We start from the raw sequence: 18,585 nt of genomic DNA on the forward strand, positions 1-18,585 counted from the left end.
TTTACTTTCCTATGTCACTTGTCAATGTCACTTGCAGAAATTTTCAGATGATTCAGCACTCATGGGGTGTATTGATAAGGGGAATAAAACAGAACAGAAGAGTCAGGTGGAGAACTTTGGGAATTGTCTGCATCTTAACATCAGCAAAACCTAAGAACTGTTTATTGACTTTTGCAGCACCAAAGAACCTCTATGTCCAGTCACTATTCAAGGAGCAGATGTGAAGTGGTCCACATTAATGATAGGTTGGAATGGTCATGGAATACAGATTAAATATATAAGAAAGGGCAGAGTAGGCTCTTTTTTCCTTAGGAGTTTGCATTCCTTTAATGAGGGGTAGTGATATCCTCCACCTCTTTCATAACTCTGTGATGGAAAGTGTGATTTTCTACACTGTTGTCTGCAAGGCTGGTAACATCAGTTCAAAAGAGGTCCACTAAATTAACAAGTGAATTAAAAGTTCAAGCTCAGATATGGAATGCACTCTGGACCACCCTGGAGGTAGTAGCAAAGAGGAGAATTAAAACAAAATTAAGTGATATTATGAACAATGCTGCACATCCTCTCTCTGACACACTAAAAATGAGGACTTTAAGAAAACAAATTATTCAGCAGAAGTGTGTCAACAAACACTACAGGGGGCACCTTCATACTAACAGCAATACATGTGTATAGTGCCTCACTGGGACTGGGACTGCCAAGGCAGAAGTTTTCTTTCTTTTTAATTTTCAAACTTTTTAATCATTCTGGTGTGTGTTCAGACTATATTTTTTATTTATTAATTTATAGAGCTTCTGTAAAAAGCCAAATTTTCCCCAGGGCCACCAAATAAAGTTCTATCTATCTATCTATCTATCTATCTATCTATCTATCTATCTATCTATTATTATATTGTTTAGTGAAGACCTTCTAGTACTTTGTTTTTTTCTATGTATTGGATTAATTTGTATTGTATATACCATTAGTAATTTAATGTCACCCTCACCAGTGTTTTTTTCACTTCTCTCTAGGGCATTCCTGGGCCACGTGGCCGTGACGGTGAACCTGGCACTCCTGGAAACCCCGGACCTCCTGGCCCACCAGGTCCTCCTGGACCACCTGGCCTTGGCGGAGTAAGTAATTTCCTGAGACAACATATAGCAATTAACATGTCTCTTCTTGAATCCACCATCAGTTCACGAAAGGCATTGATGCCTCAGCATTTCCAGTGACTTGCACCACAACATCCATTAAATCTATTCACTACACTGTAGTAAAATTTTTTTTAAATATTAATGCTCAATGATAATTCTGACATGTCTCCTTTGAATGAGGCTTCCCACTCTGACACTTTCTGACAAAAAAATTCTGTTCTTGTAAAAACTTTTCTAATGTTTTAAAGGGAAAATTAGGTGGATAGTATTGGCAAGCTTTTTGAGCTGAATGGCCTGTACTTGTCAAATTTGTATCTAATGTTCTAAATTCAGAATTGATTTGACTACTGGACATTTACAAAATCCTACACATCTACAATATCAGAGCCTCAATGTGTTCACAAATAAAACAGCAACTGTTTGTGTGGACCCCATGAATTATAAGATTGTACACTAAACTTTAAGGGACCAACTAGCAAACAAGGACTATGTTTTGTAGGTGCAATTGGTTTTAGCCTTAGTGTCCAGTGATTTGATCCCCACCGGGAATTAAACCACAGATCTCTTGATAGATATTCTAGCAACAGGGACGCAGTGTAACATGTAAGAAGAAGAACAATTGTAACCAAGGTGTCTACTATTGCCATGATCTATGGGGTGGTACTGTAACTGGATTATAACAGGCTTACACAAATTCACCATCTTCATGAAAAAGGTACAGTGATACCCCTGCATTTAACATCAGGCTTATCCTTAATGCTCTCTGCATCTTGTCCCTCACCTAGAATCAAATCCTGACCATCATGTTCACAGCCTTACTGTGGGCCAAATAAACAAGCAGCCTAACTCTCTGAACTGAAAATGGAGAACCTCTGTAGCCTAAACCATCAGTCTCGTAACTGCCTTCCGCAACAGAGTCATTATTACCCCATAGCAGGCTAGCACATTCAACATTGTGGCACTCAAAGGCTGCATAGTGTGCATCTTTAAAAGCGAAGAAGGAGAAAAGGGTAATAATAACCATAAATATATAAAAAAAAAAGTTAAAGGGTATTCCCATTGTGAAATAATTAGAAAAGAAGGTTAGACATGCAATCTGGTGTTTCTAACCTTCCTTTCTGTTTCTGTCTTTTTTCAGCCTGAGAACAGTGTTTCACTTTTTCTTTCTTTAATTTATGGTTATGACTGAAAAGTATTAAACAGCTGGCCCCAGTGCAACTGTGATCGCATTAATCCATAATATTCCCCACTTGGAATCAAACTCTTAACACTCACAATCAACGCCCCCCCCCAATGCAAACTCCATACATATTGTCACCTGCAAGGTCAGTGCCATTATGGCTCACACACTAAACATTGTTATATTCTTCTCGGAGAAAGGCATCTAGCTTCTGATACCACTGCAGCCAAGTTTGGATTTTCCCTTGGCACCTGCTGCAGACTGTCCCACTATAGTCCCAGGAACTGAACCCCATTCCTTGTGTCTCACAAATGAAGCATAAACTCTGTAGCCCAGTCATCTGTGGAATGATACTATCACTGCATTGTAACAGGCATGTTATGCCCATGTACTTTAGATGAGCAAATGTGGATCCTGAAGTAAACCATTTCCTTTTTAACTCCCTAATCCCATCAGAACAGGGCATTTGCTTTAGTCCAGGGATGCACCCGATTACTCTGTCTGAATTGGCATGGACTGCAGCCTTTTCTCCCTTCTTCTGGAACAAAATGTGGATCCTTTGGTGTTTGCTTAAAATAGCATCACAACCTGACCTGAGCAGCAGGTTTTTCACATGTATGAGAATGGTGTGGATTCCTGTCCGAGGTCATGGTAATAATAGCCTGTGACTGATTATTTAATAATTAATGAGAATTTTAAGAAAGGGAATCAAGGTGAAGAAACTACAGTACAGAAAAAAAAAATTAATAGACCAGTGCTTCGCTGGGCTAATTGAGGTCTCATGATGAGCATGGTCATGTTCCCACCTTACTGATTCTGTAATTTGCTTTAAATTAGATCTGCTTTCTGACTCACAAACACAGCGCAGGATGTTTTTGTCGTCCAATAACTTCCAAACACAAAAAGGGAGCACTGCTTTAGTAAAGTAAACTTCTTGGCCATATTCCCCATTGGCAGTGCATGTGCAGGTTTTGTATTCTGTTTTTCGACTTACTGACTGACTTGAGGACAAATAAAATTCTATCTATTCTGTATCTATTAATCCATTATATAGCCCCTTTCCTTCCTGTCTATCTCTTATATAGTGCCTATAATATCATATCAATCTATTAATCAACAGTTTCCAAACATACAGTGTTGCCTCACAGTGGCATCTTGGCATCTTTAAACAACCTGAGAAAGGAAAGTCTGGATATTTTAAACATACAGTAAATACATTTAGTGAGTCCCTAGCCTATTTTCAAACCATCTTCAATTTAAACCCTATTTTATTATGCATTAGCTGACAGTCCTTTTACAGCAGCTAAAATGAGCCCAATATTTGGAAGTAAGACTGGGAAAAACTGGGGTTGGGAAATAAAATGCCATCACTAATTTCAATGACAACATTTAGTCCCGTTATGCTGATTTTTATGCAGCTTTGTTTACCAAAGAATTCACCATCTCCATATGCACACTTTATAGACCAGTTACAAACAAGCAATTTTCAATTTATATAGTGTCTTTTTAAATGATCCCAGTGCTATTTGCAATATAGTTATACTATTTTAATTTTTTTTTTTACAAATGGAGCACAGACCGTTTTATGCCCTATGCTTCCCATGTGGTTACTGCCGCCCTGCTTTGGATTCATTTTTTGACTATTTTATAACAAGTTTTATTTAATATAGCAGCTTTATTTAGTGTTCAGCATGTCAAGGGTAATATAGTGAACTGGAGGTGCAGACTGAACTATTGTTTACAGTCCAACACCTTAGCCACTAGGCAACACAGCTGTAAGGCAGCATTCCAGTCATCTGCCATGAGGGCAAGCAGCTACAATTAAACTGAAACAGAATATGAAAAACAGAAATAAGAATGTCAATAAAGTCATACTGCATAAATCAAGAATCTCACCACCTGACATTTACCATGGCTGTAAAATTATGACTGAAAGTAACATTTTCAAATCTAAACAAGGTCATTTGAAAAGACAATTTCCACTCAGGAATTAATAAAGTAAATCAAATCATGGGTTAAAAGTGTGACTCATAACATTGTCAGTCTCACTTTGATGTCTTTGTCCTTCCATGTTAGGTTTCCATCTTGTGATTGGAGTTGATTTTATTGAAAAAGCAAAGGCAAGTCCCCAAATATTTATGTAAACACATATAAATACATATCTGCAAACAATAAGGAACAAACTGAAAAGGAAATTATAACCATGTAAAGTGGTGTTGTTGTTGTGTCTACACCTAGTGGATAAAGTTAGCAAACTTCTATAATTCGGTGGACCGCTGGTTAACTTGAGCTTGTTTTCTCAACTTTGTTACTTTTAGTCTAAAGTGTATTGGTTTAATGTTCAGTATATAAAGTAATTTAAGAAGCAATTGACTTAAAATATCAGTTTATGTATTTAACAGATACTAAGAATCCCCTGAGTCTGATCTTGCTAACCTATTAAATGAGGTTGGTAGTGTTCAGGGCTTCATCTGGCTGTTTGGCTTCTTAATAATAAGAGTTCATGCATGAGTCTTTGACATTCCCATCCTCCTGGATTTCTGTCCCATCTTACCATAGTAAATTAAGTATGGATCTCTGCTTTGGTAACAATTTTAATGCACACAATTATTTCGACCACCTAACCTGCACAATTACTAAGTCAGCACCAAAGATGTTCTTTTTCTGTGAATGAGTGTAAAACACTGCAGCATTTTACATTTCTGAAAGGTGTAAGTGCCCTAAAGGATGGACTGGCACCTTGACTGGAATGCAGGGTAATTCCTGGCCCACTCGGCCTCTGTACTGGTGAGGGAGAAAAGCTGTAAGTTGCACAACATTTTTAACAGTTCTGTGAATTTTTGGGATCCTCCTCGTATTTTTATAGTTGGAACACAATCACATGAAGTGACTTGCTAAAAGGCACACAGTGAATCAGTATTAGGATTATATATAGCACCTTTCAAGGTGAACTGTATTTCCCAAGGCACTTTTTTTAATGTCCAGATGAAGTGACTCGGTTAGAGTCACAAAGTGAGTCACTGGTAGGGTGCCAAACCATCAGCCTTATGATGTTGATCTAGTGCTGCACTTCTATAGTGAACTCTGACATGTCTCTTTACTAGTAAGGAGCTATAATGAAGTTTTTATAGTAGTCCTATTGTAACTGGAGTACAGTCAAAGGAAGTGACCACCTCAAAATCATCAAGTCAGCCAGTGGTAGGGATGGAATCAAACATCTTCTGATTTTCTATAGCATCTCCATACTAAATACCATTGCATGAGTCTTTTCCACTACAGTGATGTTTATATATTTCATTTTGTAGAACGTTAGCCAAGATAATCAAAGTGACACAGATACAGTTAACAGCCTTATGATCGTATATGGTCTTTGCATATTGAAACTCATGAAACTATACAGAGCTATACTAATTTGTAAAATGTTTAATAGCATGAGCAAACTAAGTCAAAAGCATTAAAAGCTGTGCATAGCACTTTTTTTTATATTGATGGAGTTTAACAGTGAAGGAGCTGATGCCACTGCAGGGCTCTTCACAAACATAGAGCTAGAGTTGAATTGTTTACAGAATTATTTTTTTTTTAATTTGAGGTTGAAGCAATTCTAATTGAACCATTTTTCCATATCACTTTTCCTATTTTTGATCACAACGCTATAATAAAATTGGTATTGTTTTGTTAGAGCAGAGGGCGATGATGCAACTCCATCAGTGTCAAACAGTGAGTCAGGATCCTCAAGTTCAGTCCTCTCGAGGGCTGCAATGGATGGAAGGGTTCTGCTCCAACCCTATTGCTTAAATGGAAGTGAATCCTTGTTATATCATTTTACAGCTTGTCAGCATTTTTATTCTGCCATTTCAGGTGAATGTTATATTGCAAACTTCTTTTTCCTTTGAGAATATAATTCAAATCAGTGCTTGAAGTGGCCGGTACACACTGGTTCTTCGTACCTGAAATTCCCCATTCTTGCCTTATAAGTGCTGGTAGTTAATGAATGCATACTGGTACATACCAGCAACGAACTTTGTCCATTACAGTTGCTTTCAAATCTCCAAGGGGGACCACCACTGTATATACTGTACATTGTGCATATCCCCCTCCCCTTATTTAGTACACACAACAAGGATTACTAGCAGTTCTTTTTCACAACTTCAGCCACTAATCCAAATGGTTTTTCAGGGAGCTGATTACCAATACACAACCCTTCTTCACTTTCTTGTTAGCCATTATGAATGTACTGAGAAGTCAAGCAAAATGACACCTTCTTGCCTGAAGAAGAGGCCTGAGTTGCCATGAATGCTGGCATATTGTAATCTTTTTAGTTTGCCAAAAAAGGTGTCATTTTGCATGACTTCTCACTACATTAAAATGTAACAAATTATGCAATTTATTCATGTATATAATATTGTTCCAAATCAATTTATAATAAGAACATTTAGTCAATCTAATATTTTTTAAACATATATGTGAAGAAAACAATAATGAATATTTATTGACTTACATACAGCTTCTCTAGTTTTTGCCATGTGTCATTTGTCCACTTTTTCATCCTCATCCAGCAGTAGTCCACTCCAACATCTCAGGTTCCTTTCTTCCATGTCCTTGTTATATTGTTGGAATCTTTCATCCCACTCTTCACTCACCACTCCAAGGTTTTCAGGGAAAAATTCCATATGCAACTCCAAAAAGTGAACTTTGAGACCCTTGTGGCAATCCAATTCCTTAAACTTGGCTAATACATTTTCACAATTTTTTATAATTTGGATCTTCCTTGTTTCTTAAAAACATACAGGTTACTTATCTGAGTGATACCCACGTCCCTTATTCCAGGTTGTTCATCACACCATCAAGTTCTTTTTTTAATATCAGGTCCAGCAAAAATCTTTCAACTTAGCTTCAGAGAAAGCCAGAAACCTTCCGAACAACTACTGTATATAAAACGGGCCTGATTTTTTTTAAATAGGGCTTTGGAAAACTCCTTCGTTAATCCAAGCATAATATGAAGCAGTGGTAGCAGCACGTCATTTGGATCCACCAACCTCGGTCTTGATGATGTTTATGGCACCAAGCTGTCGCTTTTGAGCGCAATGCACTGTCATTTCTTTGTTCTGCTGTCACACTTATAGAGAAAACCTGGGAATTGTGTATACCCCGACTGCTACATAGAGCTTTAAGGTTCCCACATATGAACCATAATTTTCTCGAAAACATTTTCAAAGCTGTAAGTACAGATTTTAATGTTAGAAAATGTTAAATTCAAATGAATTATGCTAAAATAAAATATTGCTATTTCATTAATCATAGTGCGAAAACTTAAACAAAATGACAACTGACAGCTAAAAATGTGTGGTGATGGAGAAAAGCTGCTTTTATTTCAGCGTCCAAAAATTATTTTAAAAGTCACACGAAATAATCAGAACAATTTTTAGTGCATCCCTGTGTTACATACTGTTAACACATTTGCATTTATGTACAGCTTCAATACAAAACAACTTACAAATACATCTCCAGGGAACATTTTTCAATATTGTTACGGCGACTCGAGCAGCGCCAGAGACTTTCTCGACGTCACATTAGGAGTAAGTGCTTGAGTTTGACAGCTTTGTCCTTCGTCATAGTTTTAATTCAGTAGCGCTAGTGACCAAGCGTAAAATGAACAAGCCTGTTTTGTTTATTTTCTTTAGGATTGTAGAAGGTAATACTAACTGTACTGTATTAAACGTTCACGGCTCAGCTATGCGTTTAAAAGACGCGCCCACCTACGAATGTCCCGACGAAGCTGTGGTGACGTGGCGTTTACGGATTGGCTTTCCGCCTGCCGCGTTTAGCAGACGACACGCTCTGAATGAACTCGGAGCTGTGCGCGCAGTTCTTCTAGCAGGTTGAGTTTGTGTTGTTCAGCACAGCATTGAATTGCACACGTATTGGGTGGACGATGGCTTACATTCACTGGCTGACATTGTACGATGCGACTTAGAAAATTCATTGCGGGCCGAAAACCTACACGTGCGAGAAAGTCGAACAAAATGGGCCTTTTGGAATTTTACAATAAAATGCCGTGGGAATGACAAATCAAGCAAGAGTTTAAACAAGCTGCAAAACTGTCATCGCGGTCGTTTCTGTTAAGTACGAATATTAGATAGATAGATAGATAGATACTTTATTAATCCCAAGGGGAAATTCACATAATCCAGCAGCTATTATTAGCATGTATTGGATATATGTATATATGCTATGTCACAAATGGAGAATATGAGCTTCCAAAATGTGCGCAACTTGGACATAATATTAAATAACGCTGATCTCACATTTCACGTGTTAAAATAAATCTGCATTCTCAAACTCGCTTAATCCATTTGAGGGACCCAGGATCCTGGAGCCTTTCCTGGCAGAAGTGGACCTGGTGACAGTCCATCACAGGGGCCACCAGGTTGGACCTGTTATCCATATTTCTGGGAATGGGCACAGGGCCACTTTAACAGCATTATAGTAGAGCACTGGATCTCCTGTTTTGATAGCAAAACAGAAACATACATAGGCATCAAAAACATGGGCTCCTATGCTCATGGGGCCCCCAGGCAACTGCCCAGCAGTTGGCCCAGAATGTTTCAAAAGAAACACACATGGAGAACGTGCAAAATCCATACAAGAAACAACCAGTGTGTAAGATTTGAACCAGGTATGCTGGATCCATAATCTTAGGTGCCCTGTACCACACACGCCTTCTAGTTTATCTGCAGCTGTAGTGTATGTTACATTTGTACTGCCATCTACATTTATTCCATACTGTTTAACACAATCTATACATCTGTACAGTTCCATTTTGCACTTGCTACTCTTACTGACTGATTTTATTTATCTCCTTCTACTCTTATTTATTTGTACATCATCTTATTGTCTTATTGCCTTCACATATTTCCCTCTGCCACCCTGAAACTGTGGCACAAGAAATTAATTATGCCCTTGCAGTGTATGTAACAATAAAGATCTCGAATAAGGTGATAACGCTACCAACTGTAATGCTGCTGTCATTTTATGTCATCTTCTAACTTGCATAATCCAGCCCAGGCTCATAGCCTATCCCAGTTAGCATTGGGGAAAAGGGCAGGAACAAACCCTAGACAAGTTGCCAGTCCATCCCAGGGTGAACACACACATTCACACACCAAACCCACACTAGGGCAAATTTAGCATCACCAATCCAACTAATCTGGTGGAATCCCACACAAACACAGAGAGAACATGTAAACTCCATGTGGGGAGAATCTGGGATGTGAACTCTGGGCTCTTTGCTGCAGTGCAGCAGCACTGCCACCGTGCCAACCCATCTTAAATTACATAAAATAAAATCACCAGGCTAGTCTGAAATGCACTTTTGTGCTTTCATAGTGGTTGGAGCAATGCTGCACAGGCATAAAACTTTTAGTCTACTTTTTATATTTATAAAACATTTCTACTAATCTCTAACTTATTTTGACTGAATCAAGCAACAAATCAATAGACAGTTGATTTTTCTCTCAAAACAGCAACCAGAAAGTCAAGTGAACATCAGGATGTGAGCATGTGAAACCCATTTTAACCCAGAAAATACCCATAGCTTGTGAGCACAGCATAATGTTTCTGTTAGTAATTGGAAATTAATCATACACGGTAGTAGAGTATGCCGTCCTCCAAATACAAACTATGAGAAATAGCAGCCTTTTGGCCAAGAAGGAATTTTTAATTTGTCCAGTAATGATTGCTAAATATATATATATATATATATATATATATATATATATATATATAAACACCAGAGTGCTTAAGGATTGGCCAAACTTATTTTGATGTATCCATCCAACAATTTTTAACTCAAATATCCAATTCAGGATTGTGGTATACAAGACAGAAAAAAAATCTGGGTTAGGTGCTAGTATACTGCTGGGCACAATCTTATACCCCGGGCCAATTTAGGTTTGTCAGTTAACCTAACTTGTATTCCTTTAAGATTTGGGAGGAAATCCCACACAGAGAGTACAAGAATGTGTAAAATGTTCACAAACTGTTCCCAGGATTTAAACCTAGATCTCTGGAGCTATGAGTTCTTTGTGTAGTGTCTTTTTATAACAAATATTGTCATTAGATTTAATACAGTCGTTTCCATATGTTCACAATCTGAGTTCCAGAAGGTTAAACAGTTGTAAATCAGTGATAAGGACTGAACTAGCAATCTTTAGGAGGGATCTGTAGGCTAGTGTCTGCTAGGCCTTAAGTACTACTTACAGCAAGCAAACAATTTGCTGTGCTTTCCCACCTTGTTTTTGCTTGTTTTTGCTTTCTAGTTAAATTGCTTTGTTGCTTAATCTGTACATATAAATAGTCTCAAAATAAAAGGCACGTCAAAATATCTTTGTCAACTCAGACAATATAAAATGTATCTAGGTCAGGCCCCACTTGTGAGAGATACCATTTTCAGGGCCATCTTATCAGCATTATAAGTCCCCGGGCAAAGTAGTGCACTGGGGCCTCTGTTTTGATAGCAAAACAGAAACATACATAGGCATCAGAAACATTGTGGGCCCCTATGCTCCTGAGACGGCCCTGAGCTACATACTCCTCTGAGTCTCATAATTTTAATGTTCTTAGGAATGTTTTGGGGAATGTGCCTAGACCCTATTAGAATTAAATCATTCCCTATTTTATCAGATGGTCTTGGGGTTACAATAATGCCTGGTCTGGGATAACACCCAGTGGGATGTTGCTACTTATGATAAATGACATCACACTGCTTGCACACTGTCTTATCTTGCTCAGTGGAAATAATTCGAATCCATCTACCATAAGTGTGCCAATTACCAAAATAACATAGTCAGGAAAGAATTCCATATCCGACTATAAATCAGAAAAAAAATTCACTTTATGAAGGATAGTCCAGAGGTTGTTCAGAATGAGACATTCATTAATGTTGTCTTATATAACTGTGCAGGCTGAACTATGGCAAATCTTTTGGAGAATCCAGTAGTCTGACTGGTTAATTTAAGGATAAAATCCCATTCCTGTCTGTGATCTCTAAATGGGTAGGGGATGGGATATCTGACATGAATACAAATTTTCTTCTTCTGCTTTATTTGACACTATTTATCCAAGATTCAATTCAATTATTTTTGTATAGTGCTCTTCATTGAGTGTAGGCTGTAGAGTGCTGTGGCAAGTTCTCTGGTAAAATGCAAGTGTAAATTTTGCAAATTACTAAATACAGAATTAATACACATTCCAACACAGGTTTGTTTAAACACACAGGGAAACAAGGTAGTTGATGGCTTATAAAAGCAAGCCATTTTGCAATTTGAGTTACTGTATTAAAAATACAGTGAGTAATAGATAACATAAAGCAAAGCTGACCGCAATAGGTGTAATAGCACAGTTAGTCTGCATGCAACACACAACTCAAATAATAACAAAGCTGCTGGAAGGCCAATTAAGTCTATAACACCAGATTCCCCCAAAAGAGAACAGTGGTAAAAGAATTCAGCAGTTCCAAGATGCTTTTTAATGAGCTTTGTTTTCATGAAGTGCATAAAAAGACGCACTGATGTATGTCATATAGTAATACTGCAAATGTATATTTCTTCAGGTCTTAATGACTGATAAACATTTTGATCTTTCCCTTAATCTTCTCTCATGTCATCTTTTCATACCTACTCTCACCTTTCATTCCTTTTATCTGCCATGGCTTTGTTCGCACTTTCCCCTCCTATCTACAGTATCCTATGTCCTGCTCATTCCTGTTCAATTACACGCCTGAGGAAGACTATACAGTTGAAACCTTGTGTCTTTTACTTTCTTTCCTTTTCAGCATGGAGATAATCTTTTATCTTTTTTTTCCACTGTAAATGTAAGTATTGTAGTGAAACCTTGCAGTTTTGGCACTACATAACATAAGTGACTCATAGAATAAAGCTAGATTTCTTATATTATAGCTGTCTAGAGGAATTTTCAAACAATATATTCATAACCATTGAACAGAAAACATGAACTGAATGTATAACATCACAGTCAGTAATTACTTTATGTAATACTTTGCACCAACACAAAATACTTTACAAGGTGAACCAGAATAGAATTAAAAAAAAAAACAAAAAGCAAGGTTTACAGCAAGTTATCCAAAGTAAACGATAAACATGACAGGAACATAACACAATACAGGGGCTGACAAATCATTCCTCAAATGTCACCGTTCTCAGACCCTTACTAGGTCCCCATGGCCTTTTGTGCTTGGTCAATAAACAAATGCATCTTGTGCTGTCATATATATATATATATATATATATATATATATATATATATATATATATATATATATATATATATATATATATATATACTGTTTTCCATGATAATTGTTATAAAATTGGATTCCTATAAGTATGACACATTTCTGTCAGACACTATTACAGTAAAAAGATCAACTTATTTTGTTTTTCTTTGTTTTACAGAACTTTGCTGCTCAGATGTCAGCTGGTTTTGATGAGAAAGCTGGTGGAGCTCAGATGGGCGTGATGCAAGGACCAATGGTAAGATGCTTCTTCATGTTAACTTTGACCACTGGTGGCAGACAAAACGATGGGCCACAGCACCTCTGTTTCTCCCTGAATGAATGAACAAATGAATGAATGCAAAACAGAGTGACTTAATTCTGGTCACGAATTAGAGGCTTTCAACATAGAATACAGATTAGTTTGTACCTTTTTAACATTCACCATCCAAAAACAACAAATTGCAAGGGAAAATAAAAACATGGGATCTGCTCTTTTTTTTTTCCATTCAGTTCAACACTTAGATTTTAAAATTTCCAAGCCATGCTCTGGCTGCTTGGTTCATTCATTATGGCTAAGGGTGCACAAAGTCACCAAAATTACTGCCACCCTTAGCCATTCATTTTTCTCTTAATATAAGAATTCAATATAAAAATTCAAAGAATTTAATGGCCTCATACAAGCCTGTAGTAGAAAACGGTTTTGAACATCCACAATGTAATTTGGACAACAGAATTGTTTATTTCATCTTCCTGATCTTTAGCATATAGAATAGCCATGTGTCACAGTGAATACCCAGGGATGCCTTTCACAAGGCAGATGTTGGCCCAAATTCAGTCATCATTTATTCAAAGCCTATGCACATTTAAAGGAATATTCCACCCAAAAATGATATATTTTTTTAATGGTATTACCCTGTGAAGATTTCTAGTTTGTAGTGATGGCCAATAAAAAAATGTAAAGTCATGTTTTCATGCACAATGAAATTAAAAAAGTTATAATACAGGTGATGGATGCTGTACAATGGTAAATGATGTGAAAATGTCCATGGGGAAAAAAACACACTATTTGTGTCACATAATCCATGTGTGCTAACAACATGCAGAACACTTAGAAGATAAGACTCTTGACCAATGAATGATGGGGAGAGGCAGATCTTCAATTCAAAAACGTGACCTGTGCTTCCCGTTTATGAAGTGCAGAGATTTTTCTGTATCTACTGTAAGATAAAACAAGACAAAGTTAAAGTGTTGAGGCACCTTGAAGGCGAACCTCATATAACTGATGGAAAAAAAAAACAACAAAATATCAAATAGATCTTTTCAGACTGGAGTCAAACAACAGACTGACTCAAAATGGGCGGTGGAGCCCCTTAAGAAGAAGCCAGACCAGACAGGGCGGGGACAAGAAACTGTTACCCAGAAGGGATGTCATTGGGACTGTTGGACATCTGATCTGTAGGGGAGAAAGGAGTAGAACTATTAGGCAACAGAACCAACCCTTGACTTGGGGTGGAATTACCATTAGATAAATGTTCAAGTTGTCTTACATGCACACGTGTGTCACTTTTTAACATTATTTTAACAAAAAATGAATGTGTTTTGCACATTTTGTGCATACACCTGGATAACTGACATATGGATTTTTTGCCATTGTGCAGCATTGGTCACCATAGGCTTATATTATATAAAAATACGAGATTTTTTTTTTCAGCCGTCAATACAAACTGCATGAGGTCAGTAACATATAAAATGTTAATTTTTGTGTGGAGTATTCCTTTGAATGTAAGCGAAAGCCAAGCATTGCCTGCAAGGAGCACCTTTCACTAGTCAGGCTCCTTCATAAATATTCAGGGTGCCATATCTTAAAGTTTGACCATTAGAGAAATAGTTGAGAAGAGGGTTTGGAATCTAACTTGCACCTTGAGTATGTAATCTACAATTGTCCTCCATCCCATGCTTAATACTCCATGTTCACTTCTTACTCTTTTCTCAGGTACTTGAACATACTTGAATTAGCTCTTAATGCCTCCTTAACGTTTAAGCCACATAAGAACACATTTTATTTGCAGCCCTCCTACACAGATAGCTATGCACAGTGTATACAGCATTTTTAAACTGCAAGTTTTCACATAGCCTCTGCTTAATTTATGTTATACATTGATTATAAGCAAATAATTATGGCCTCTGATTTTTGTTAGTTTCATGCACTATGATTGAAGCTCATGGTAGTATACATGATATTAAGTAATCAAAAATTTGCCCAAATTTATATGGTGCCTTTCCATGGCATAGGTCACCTAAGGTGTTATACAAGTGCATTGTTGTGAGTTCTAGCAGGTGAAGGGATTTGTTCAAGTCAATAGTGGGGATTAAAGAAGTCCAATGCCTTAGAGATTTAGTGCTACATTGTGTACAACTGACTTTTAATGTTGGATAGGTTAGGTACCCTTTTATCAAAGAAAGTTTGTTTGCAGCAGGAATGCACAAGTGTAAAATATTGTTCCACAGATGTAAAAGACAAGTTAAGGAATAACTGTCTTCATTTAAAAAGAGACCAGAAACCTAGGACTCATCCAAATAAGAATATTGAGTTCTAACAGTACTGTACACTTTAATACCTTAGAGTCCTCCAGGGTCCCCACAGCCACTATTATATAAACTTTTATAGCTTTGGAATTAAAAATATTTTTAAATATAATGCACCAGAGTCTTGAGAAATTAAATCTGCAGTGTGATGGCACATTTGAATCTTTGGAAACAGAGAATGTATGGCATAACAGTGAAGGACTGCTACAACCACTGACTTTACTACCACTTTTGACAATGTTATTAGTAGTTTTTATTCTTAATAATAAAATCCACAAATAAGTATATAAAAGCAGGTATAATATTTATTTAATAAAATACTTGCATTTTTTTCTGTTTTCCTCAGTAAGATTGGTTGTTTCTGCCCCTTGTTATTGACTTCTTCAATCCTAATGTCAAAGGTTAAGCTATTAGGGGGATAATTGTCACTAAATATTTACAGTGCTCCACCATCTCCCCATGCTTTTATTATTATTGGAGACAAAAAGGATGGGAACATCTAATAATCTATTTCTGTAACCTTATTTTAGAAGATTAATATTTAGGAATAGAAAGGACTAATAATGTCACTGAACAAAATCATCAACAATACATTAATGACTATCCTCTTTATCTTGTAAAAACTATCAATGACAGAGTCATCCACAGATTCTATCATACGACTTTTTAATCTGAATTCTAGCAGTCAAGAAGAAACAAACAGCACTTTTGAGGTCATCCAGTGTTTATAGATTTTTTATACAAACATGAGGGAATGTGTTTGATTCATTAAACCTAATTTATACTGATTGCAGTTTGGACAGTCCTGTTTAGCTATATGAATGTGATTATTTTTATACCATGACTCTCTGAATGTTACATGGAAACACTATCATTTCACTATATAATATTTCTGAAAAAAAGGGAAGAACTAGAACGCCATTATATTGAATGACTGATGTGAAGGGTACAATGAGTGACTCACTATAACTCTGTTATTAGCTTTCAACTGAATAAGACAGGACAAGGTCTTACAGTTGATCTCCTTATAATATGTCCATTTCATTTCTTTTTTTTTTTATAGGGCCCTATGGGACCTCGAGGGCCACCTGGCCCCACTGGCGCACCTGTAAGTATCTTGTTTGCACTACTGTATTTGAGGTTTTATTTTCTATGAGTTAGAGGAGGTGGCACCCAGAAACCCCTGAAATTCATTCTTGATCTTGTTCCCTTTAATTCCATCTGCCTTAACTAATATTTTGTTAACGTTTGCTTACAAAACCCAAATACTTACACTACCCAATATCCAAACTACTTGTATGCATTTCACAAGACTTGATCATTGCTTGAGCAATTTCATGTCCCCATAAAATCACAGTTAATGCCCCCCTGTCCAGCATCCTGTAAATCTTTTTTCTTGTGGAGATACAAGACAAATCCCAACATGGAGGTATTCTTACTAGGTAGCAGTCTAAATGATCCTGATTGTCTCATTTTCATTTTTAGGGACCTCAAGGTTTCCAAGGTAACCCCGGAGAACCCGGTGAACCAGGACCTGCTGTAAGTATTCAACAGTTCAATCTTGAGAAACAGGAGGGCATAAGACTTGTGGCTTAATCCTTTGCAAATTGATCATTAGGAGAAGTTAAGATCAGTTTAAAAAACAGCAGAAATGGAAAGTGCAGAAGGACATAAATGTCTATTGACAAATTCTGCAAGCACCTGTTAGGCTTCAGCTTCCGATTATCCAATTCAACAGGACCCAAAATCATACAGTTAGGAAACAAAGTGAATAAAAAAAACAAAGTCTGAGCCTGAAGCTGTTAGGGTTTAGAAAATCGATATGAGTTGACAGTGCTAATGTATGAATTCAACTATTTCTGTAAAGCTGTTCCTGCCTTGTGCCCTGTGTTGGCTGGGATTGGCTCCAGCAGACCCCCGTGACCCTGTATTCGGATTCAGCGGGTTAGACAATGGATGGATGGATGGATGGTTGAATAAAACCCACAATGTTGATTTCTAGTTTCTTCTCTCATCCCAAAAATGTTGAGTTGGCTTATTGATTAATCTAAACTGGCATACTAAGTGTGATTGTAATAGCACAGCAATTTCATTTTAGAATTATTTCTACCTTTAGCTGTCAGGAATTGCCCCACCCACTGTACCCCTGAAATTGGATGAAGTGGGTAAACTGGTGAATAGATAAATAAAATCTGATACTCTTAATATCCAGCCACATTCCAAAGATGTGCAGATTAGGTGAACAGATATGACCCCAGTGTAAGTGATCGTGGGTTAGTGAGCTCTGCAGTGGACCCGCTTCTTGTCCATGGTTGGTTTCAGCCATTCACTCAAATTTTGTTGGCTGGGCTGAAATTCCCTGCACTCTGTAAAGTGAAAAGAGGGAATTTGTGTTAATGTATGTCCAAAACGTATAAGAGGGTTTTCAGGGATTTTCCACAGAAAGGAAATTTACCTTTACAGTAAGTGTACATACTACTCACAGCACCAGGAGAATGTGAAAAATAGACTGAATGAAAAAGAAGAATGCTTTAGTATTAATAATTGTTTTTTAAGCATTATTTATATAAGGTTTAGAAAAAATCAATTCAGTGTGTCCTCTGCAAGGACATTGAAATGTACATAAAATTGTATAGTGAAGATATCCTTATGAAAGAAAGTCCCAGAATACACCGGAGGGGTTATCTGTAACATCTAGTATGGCTCAGTGTGAAAATCCCACAAAAATGTGATTTGCTGCTAGAGAAAGAGTGGCTTCCTTAGCTAAACTCACTGTTGCCAGGACCCACATGAAAAAGCTGATGAGAAAATTAGTGTAAAAGTAAAACGTAGAGCATACAGAGATACAGCCACATTGCTTCTTGCATCAGACAAGGTTAATAACCATTACAAGTAAACATAAATGTGTTTTAATTTGGTGACCTTGTTTTTTGTCTTGCTTTGTTTTCTTTATAATGCACCTTGAGATGGCTATCGCTGTGAAAGATGCTATATTAAATAGAGTTTAATAAAGAAGGTGCATCTTGACTATTGATTGTCTCTATAGCAATTTTGTGGTCTTTTGCATTTAAAGATAGGTTTGTAATTTAAAAGTGTGTATATATTTTTACAAAATATATTGCTTTCTTACATTAACATAAAGACAAATTACCATCTTTTCTACTTCTCTTTCAGGGTCCTCTTGGTCCTCGTGGTCCCCCTGGACCTTCTGGCAAACCTGGAGATGATGTAAGTAACCTCAGGTGAAACAGAAATGTGGTGTCCAGCAATGAATGATGGTGATGCTGTTAGACATGATTGGTTCAGAGAGTAATGCCATTGGCTGGTTCCTGTATTACAAACTACTGCCAGAATAGACTACACCTCCAAATTGTCATGTAGTTGAAGAGGAT

At 37.1% G+C, this 18,585-nt stretch overlaps 1 protein-coding gene across 2 annotated transcripts in view; it reads left to right on the plus strand.

Annotated features, from left to right (window-relative positions):
- Positions 1 to 18,585, plus strand: part of LOC120524931 (collagen alpha-1(II) chain) — a 101,769-nt gene that overhangs the window by 14,774 nt on the left and 68,410 nt on the right. For both annotated transcript variants that reach the window (XM_039746805.1, XM_039746804.1), the window contains 5 exons: positions 1,011 to 1,112; positions 12,786 to 12,863; positions 16,257 to 16,301; positions 16,679 to 16,732; positions 18,368 to 18,421. In XM_039746805.1, the coding sequence (XP_039602739.1) occupies positions 1,011 to 1,112; positions 12,786 to 12,863; positions 16,257 to 16,301; positions 16,679 to 16,732; positions 18,368 to 18,421 (333 nt within the window). The remainder of the gene's footprint in view (positions 1 to 1,010; positions 1,113 to 12,785; positions 12,864 to 16,256; positions 16,302 to 16,678; positions 16,733 to 18,367; positions 18,422 to 18,585) is intronic.

This window comes from Polypterus senegalus, chromosome 3, assembly GCF_016835505.1.
Source record: "Polypterus senegalus isolate Bchr_013 chromosome 3, ASM1683550v1, whole genome shotgun sequence".
NCBI classification, from domain to species: Eukaryota; Metazoa; Chordata; class Cladistia; order Polypteriformes; family Polypteridae; genus Polypterus; species Polypterus senegalus.